This window comes from Triticum urartu, chromosome 7A (genome assembly GCF_056163025.1).
Source record: "Triticum urartu cultivar PI428250 chromosome 7A, HENAU_Tu73, whole genome shotgun sequence".
NCBI classification, from domain to species: domain Eukaryota; kingdom Viridiplantae; phylum Streptophyta; class Magnoliopsida; order Poales; family Poaceae; genus Triticum; species Triticum urartu.
Window position 1 is genome coordinate 241,128,873 of NC_141879.1, and position 7,779 is coordinate 241,136,651.

General features: G+C 48.7%; 1 protein-coding gene across 1 annotated transcript; it reads right to left on the reverse strand.

Annotated features, from left to right (window-relative positions):
- Window positions 1-6,564: 6,564 nt before the first annotated feature.
- Window positions 6,565-7,565, reverse strand: LOC125520312 (zinc finger A20 and AN1 domain-containing stress-associated protein 11). Its single transcript, XM_048685207.2, has one exon. It carries the CDS (start codon window positions 7,368-7,370, stop codon window positions 6,855-6,857), a length of 516 nt encoding a protein of 171 aa, XP_048541164.1. The 5' UTR covers window positions 7,371-7,565; the 3' UTR covers window positions 6,565-6,854.
- Window positions 7,566-7,779: the final 214 nt, after the last annotated feature.

Here is a 7,779-nt window from a genome sequence, read left to right on the forward strand (position 1 = left end):
TCCGGCTAGCTCCACTCCAGCCCCGGCGGAGCTCCATCGCAGCACCTCGGATGCTCCGGTGCCCCGACGATGCCACTCCATTGCAGCGCCGGCGAATCTCCATTGCAGCACCAAGCTCCGAGAGCCGGCGGCGAGCACTACGATGCAGCACCGGGAGCCGCCTGTGCCAGTGCTGCATTGCATCATGTGGTGCTGCCGGCGAGCGCTCCATTGACAGATCCATTGTCGGCGACTTATAGCACCAGTAACGCAGACAAGCTGCGTATCAGCGCCTGCATGCCGACGAGGTTGCATCGTAGCACAAAGGGCGTGGACGGAGTTGTTGCGACAGGCGCCTGCGGATCGAGTTGTTGTGTTGCAACGCCGGCGGGAGTCAAGGAGTGCCGCAACACCGACGAGTGGTCGCCTCCCCATGCGTGCGGCGTAGAAGGAGTGCGCCGAGCGTCGCCCCATGGAGTTGCAGCATCACTTTGGTGCACGCGGCGGGTGCAGGAGGTGGTGGGCACCGTCGCTCCTCCTAGCTCGCTATAGCATGGGCGGCTGGTTGGCGTCGCCATGGTTCTCTCCTCTCAAGCATGACGAACGGAGAGGGGATCAGGGGGAGCGAGCGAAGAAGACGTGTGGAGGAGAGACAACCGTGCGAAGAGATAATGCAAACTAGGGGAGCGGTGGATGCCTCCAGACGGACACGTGGTGTGAGAAGCGCGTGTTTTGCGTCTCGTTGTTTTCATCCGGCTGAAAGCAAAGCTTTTCTAAAAATAATTCAATCTTTTATGAAAGTCGCGGTAGACTGCTACAAAAGAATCACTAAACAAAAACACCATTTTTCAAATATTTGCAGTAAAAAATAGACCCAAATAGCATGTTTTTCAAACAAAAAAATTTTATTTGCGGTAGATGCAACAAGTTCTGCAGTGCCCCATGACCGACTTTGTAGCAGAGGAACAAACAACGGATGGCCTTGCAGCATCGTGTGTCTGACTTGCAACTTGTAGTGTCCTGCCGTCAACTTTGTAGCAACAAAGAATCAAAGTTGACTGGCATTGCAGCATGTTACTTCGATTTGCATTGCAGCATTGTTAGTCCAGTTTGAATTGCAACAAAGGAACAATTGCGCCTTGCATTGCAGCTTCGTCAGTTTAACTGGCCTTGCAACGTCCAATGTCTGGCAGCATGGCTTGCAACATCGGCGATGATGACATATCACCCGCTCGCAGCACCGGTGGCGCTCCCGCGACATGGGTTGGAACACTTGCTTGTAGCATACCTCCCGACACGGCATTGCTCTCCGGCAGCACGACACAATCCTCATAACATTGACCCGCGCACCGGCGACGCTCCCGCGGCATGGCAACACACCTAGTAGCATAGATTTTCAGCATGCATCGCAGCATGTTGGTACTCCCCACAGCCCGACGATGCTCCAGTCACACCGGCTTGCGGTACGCCTCACATCATGACGGCGGCCCTTCGTAGCACGGTGCCCCCTCACAGCACCGGATGGCACTATAGTGGTGTGCACGCAACAATGACCTAAAACAAATTAGCTAAAAAAAGTAGGTAAAAATGGCGTAGTAACAATGATGCCACTTGCAATCACACGGATTAGCTACTAGCTTCTGGACGTGGAGTTTCTACACCTGAGCTCATATGCTCCTGCCATGGACAGTAAAATAAATAAAATAGAAAACCGTTTCAAAAAATTCTGAAAAAATTTGTGGCATGCTTTAAGAAATGTTTGTTGTGCATGCAAAATTTCATCACGAAATGACATTGATGGAAGGCATGGTAAAAAAACAAAATTGATGTAAATGTTACTTTCAAACACATTTTAGAGCTTTGATTTTTTTTGCCACGACTTCCGAATGCGATTTCATGATGAAATTTTGCATGCACAACAAACACTTCTTAAAGTATGCCATAAAAAAATTTCAGAATTTTTTGAAATGTTTTATATATTTTATTTAGTGTACTGTTCACACCAGGAGCATATGAGCTCAGGTGTAGAAAGGTACTTTCGCTAGCTTCTTTCTTTTTAGCGGGAGTAGCTACTAGTTACTCCCTTCGTTCAAAAAACTTGTCCTTTAAATGGATATATCTAGCATCAAGTTAGTGCTAGATACATTCATTTAGAAAACAAATTTGGGATAAGCTTTTTTGGACTGTGGGAGTAGCTATCAGTGTCTTATCACGCGAGGGACTGAAAATTCTCAGCATATGCTGGTGTGAACGCATAGAGACAAGCATCCCCTGTGAAAGATACGCAACACAGCGCCCGCCCAATGGAAATCGTGACCAGGCGATTAGACGGCGCAGCGCGCGGCTTACGCGCTTGCTAAAATCAGTCGGATGTTTTGAAACGTTTTCCTTCCTGAAATTGGTCGGTCCACCAACGTGGTAATAACGGTTTTGCGAAGCTTCTAATAAACGGTTGAGAAAATTCTTTATTTAACACTATCTTAAAATCTGCTTCCTTATTTGATACGGGAAAAGTTCTTCTTTTCTATTTGATACAAGTTGTAAATTTTATTTTCTATATGATATTTTCGTCTATTTTGAGTCTAAATAACACTTGGAAAGACTCTTCTACCCCTCATGTGGTATGTGTGTGGGGGCAATAGCGCGCACACGCAGCATCAGTGCGAGGGCAGGAGCACACACGCAGCAACACATACACATGCACCAACACACAACGCACGCGCACACACACGCAACAACACGCGCGCGCGTGTGCACACGCACACGCAACAACACACATGCACGCGCACACACACGCAGCAACACACATACACACACACACGCAGCAGCAGCAGCACACACGCAGGCAGCACATAGGCACACAACCGCACACACACGCGCGCGCGCACGTACACACGCAGCAGCACACATGTAGCAACAACACACACACGGGCAGCACATAGGCACGCAACAGCACGCACACACACGCACGCACGTACACACGCAGCAGCACACATGTGCGCGTGCACCCACACACGCAACAGCACACGCGCGCGCACACACTCACATACCACATGAAGGGCAAAATCGTCTTTTCAGGTGTCATTTAGGCTCAAAATGTACGGAAGTGTCGTATAGGAAATAAAATTTAGGACTAGTATCAAATAGGGAAGAAATTTTTTTCCAGTGTTAAATAAGGAATCAAATTTTAAAACAGTGTCAAATAAGGAATTTACTCTAAGCGGTTCCGTGAACCTTACACCGGTTTTCAAAAAGTTTTGTGGTTTTCTAGGTTTTTTGTTACTGTATTTTTCTTAAGAGGTGTTATTGTTTTTTTTTATTTCATGCGCTTATGCTTTTTTTAATCTATTTTACAAATATGTGTTGATATTTTTTTAAACACGTTGAACATTATCATACACATGTTGTACATTTTCAGATACACATCACACATTTTTCAAATACACGTTAAACATTTATCTAGATAATATTGAGCAATTGTCAAATGCACATTTAACCTTTCTAAAATACATTGTGAGTATTTTTTAACCTACATTGATCATTTATTTAAAACAAAATCACGAATATTTAATAAAATGTGCGAATATTAGTTTTGAATGGTACGAAAAAATGTCATGAATTTTTTAATAAATTTTGAACTTTTTCTAAGTGTCATGCAAATTTATTAAAGTTATGCGAACACATTTGATTATGTTGGGTGAATATTTTTTTTAATCATGAAAAATAACAGTTACGAAATTAATAAAATCGAAATATTTGCAAGATATATATTTTAAGGCATTTACACACATATATACATATAATGAAAAATTACTTAAAAAGACAAAACCGGGATAACCCTTAAGCTACACAAATGATCGTTCCACTAATAGGCCTGGCCCATTTAGCCCTATGTTGTGCGTGGGGTGACTGGCAGTGCGCTGGCAGCATTGGCATACAGTTTCGTTAGGCGCGTCTATGAGCATAATTGGTTTGATGTCAATATTTGGCAAATGCCAAAAGTTGGCTAGTGATTAGTTGGCTACCAATTTGTTTCATCAATCTCACAAAAAATTATCAAATTTTGGCAACTTTTGATTTTGACAAATGTTGGCTTGCCAAATATTGGCAATGCCGAATGTTGGCATCAAACCAATTATGCTCTATGTCTCGTTCATTGCGAGACAGACAGCTGCCTTGCATTAAGGAGTTGGTATTTCAAAACTTAAATTTGAATATTTTTTTTGAAAAACCCATGATTGTTATAAAAAATATTAACGTGTTGTACAAAAAATGTTAGCATAGTATATAGAAGTTGATACCATTGAAATATTGCTTATATCAAAAAATTGTACATGTGTTTCAAGAAAAATTATATGACATTATCAAAAAATGTGAACATATATTTAAGAAATGATAAAGATGTACTTTTTTCAGAAAAGTAGACATTAAAACATAGTATTGGAAAAACATTAGTTCTGTGTTTAAAAAAATGTGAAATGCATATTTAAATTTGTTAGTGATGTATACGAAAATGCAAACGATACATGAATAAATAGGCATCAAAAACATATATTTGGAAAATAATGCTAAATGTGTATTAAGTAAAATGTTTTCTGATGTATGTGTATGAAAATTTTACATCATGCATGGAAAAAAGTAGACATCAAAACATACATACTCCCTCCATTCCCTTATACAAGGTCACAAACTCAAAATACAGTTACCAAGGCAAAACTTAATAATTGCTTTGCAAGCCAACTTTTCTCTTCGTTAACCGGGACCATTAATACGCCCGCATGTATGCAAGGAAGGAATGAGAAGGAAGTAGCACAGTGTTATTATGACTATATGCATGCAAGTATTAAACAAGTTGCTCGTATGAGTAAACATCATTAATTTTTGCCTCAATTGATGTTAGTGGCCTTGTATAGATGCAAAATGTATGTTTCATTGTTTCCTTGTATAAGGGAATGGAGGGAGTATAAAAAAATGTTAATGTGTTCAAAAATATTAAACGTGTATAAAAAATGTATATGATGTATACAAAAATATTAAACGTGTATAAAGCACCCGGGCCCTCCCGACCAGGCAATCCACCACCAGCGCTACCCAGTCAAAAGCAGAATCGCACCGAGGCACGAACTGGATGCCAACGTGAGAGCATGCACCGAAACGGAACCTGGCCATTAGCCTCGAACAGGACAGGAAAGTATCCCGATCGGGCACTGAAAGAAGGAAAATGGAAGGCCGTGTCACTCGACCGCGCTCGCGGCAGCGGCAATTCGTTCACTGAACCTGCTTTCCGAGGCCGCCGAAAGCCGTCCCCCCACCTCCTCTCGCCCGCTTTTCCCAATCATTGTACCGCAGGCCCGTTGTGGGATCCTTTCTCTTCCGGAGCAAACATCCCTGGGCAGTTGGGCGCGAGCCTTTCGGAAAAGATGACCCTGCTTTACGCGAGCGATTCCATCTTGCCTATCTACAGCCGGTAGTACTACTCTACTAAGCAAGTCCCTCTCCGCACGCCCTGGATCAGTACGTACGTAGCCGGCCAGCACGCAAATTATGGAGGGCCGATCGGCAACGCCGGCATGCGGCGAGATAACGGCCTGGCTACTTCGTACCACACTACACGGCACGTGAAGAATGGTCAGTCCAGCTGCTTCGCCGCATGCGGATCACGTGCAAATACCACGTGATCGTCCGTCGGCGTGCTGCACAACCAGGACTTGCTCTCCCGATTCATCCATCATTATTTTTTGGTCCGTAGGAGTATTTCATTCATCCGAGAGCGGCCGGGTCCATGGCCGTCGCGATCGCTCTGGATGGATGCCCCGGCGGCCCCGCACGCCAAAGGCGACCGGACCAGGTAAGCAGCAGAGCAGAGAAGAGAAGAGGTCACGAGAAAGAAAGCCGACGCCCCCCTTCCCTTCCAGCCTGGGCCACGTCGTCGTCCACATCCACGACGCCGACGCCGCTGGATCGACTAGGAGAGGAGATGAGATGAGATGGATTAAAGAAAAATCGCTGGAGCGGTGGTGGTGGTGGCGCCTGCCGACCTGTGCCGGTGATGCCGATCGATGCCATCCGCAAGTGGGTGGGTCTCCGGTGCGTGTGCCACCACCGCTCTGGATTTCTACCCGCCGAGGGATCTTCTGCGCGGCCCTGAGCTGTGACCCTTCCGGTGGATGGACGTCGCTGGCCAACCCAACCTAATTAGCCAGGCAGCTGGCTGGACGTCCTGTTACTTCCGAATTCTGATCAGCGGTCTGGGCAGAAAACGGGGCGTCGCTGTCCATCCTCCGTGGCGCCACCTCGACCCACAACCCACAGAAAATCACGGACGCCTTCGGTGCTACGCCGAGTCCCCAACCGAAACGTGCCAACTTCACCATACGGCTTGCAAATTTTTCTCAAACAGACGTGAATTTGTAGTACGTGATAAACGTACAGGCACAGGCGCACCCACCCAATAATGATTCCGCGCCGAACCGATCCAACGGAGCGATCCAAACGTCAATGGTTGAGCTGTCACGGACAATTCGCGGCCAGTGGGAGGGAGAAAAGGGCTGACAGCTAAAGCTAGCGAATACTGCATCGTAGAAATGATGATGATAATAATTTATACAATAGGGAAATTTGAATTAAATAGAGATCGTGGGACAACAGTACACACCAACCCCATCTTCCTCATCTCCTCTCTTCCCTCCACCGCCAACCACCGCTACAACAACAACCTTATCATCGCACTGTTTCTTCGTCGTGGCCGCCCCATCGCCATCTTTCACCTACCTTCCTCTCCTTTTTTTTGAAACTCTCGGGGACGCCTTTAATTTTTTCAAAGGAAAGAAAGGAAAAGAGTGGGCTCTGCTGCTTCGGATTTGTAGTCGTGGTGATCAGAACCGGACGATCTTGGCGGCGCGCACGACGGGGTTCTCCCGGGCGATGGCGTCCCTGGCCGCCGACTTGTAGTCGTAGCTGCAGTCGTGCCGGTCCGAGTACCGGTGCGCGCCGCAGAACATCTCGCCGCACCGGCAGCGGAACCCCGTCAGGCCCACGCGCTTCCGGCAGTTGTGGCAGCGGTTCACCGACGACTTGGACGCCTTCGGGTCCGCCGGCCCGGCGGCAGGCCGGTCGACGGCCATGTAGACGGGCGCGGCCGGCGACGCGGCGGCGGCCGGCCTCGGCTTGTCGAAGAGCGGGAACGCGGCCGCGGGCGAGGAGGAAGGGGACGGCGGCGAGGCGGCGGAGGGCGACGGCGAGGAGGAGGAGGACGCCAGGAAGCAGTTCTGGCAGAGGTTCTTGGTGGCCGGGTTGCCCGGGAAGCCGCAGCTGTTGGCGCAGAGCGTGATCTCCGCGGCGTGCAGGTGCACCTCCGTCGGCTCCTCCACCTTCTTGTCCCGCTGCGCCATGACGCCTACGAGCCGAGAGACGCTAGACGGTCCCGCGCGCGCGAGGACGGCCGGCGAGCCCTGTCTGCACTGCACGGTGGCCTGATCTCCTCGGGGGAGGCCGGGCGTGGGCAGGAGACGGGATCGAGCGAGCGAGTCGAGGCTTTGGGGGAATGGGGCGGAGGAGGAGGAGGCGAGGCGGGGACGGAGGGTGGGAGGGGGTGGGTTTTTATCGCGGGAGGAGACGGGCGGCGTACGCGTTCCCGCACGCGACAGCGACGTCGGCCGTGGCCGTGCCCGCGGGGGAGGTTATTTCCAGTGCTGGCCGCGTTGGCGCGGCGTGGAATGGCGGTGTTGCCCTCGCCCCGCGCTCCACAAGGAACGGGGTGCGTGCGTTGCGTTGCGTTGCGTTGGTTAAACAAGTGGAGTT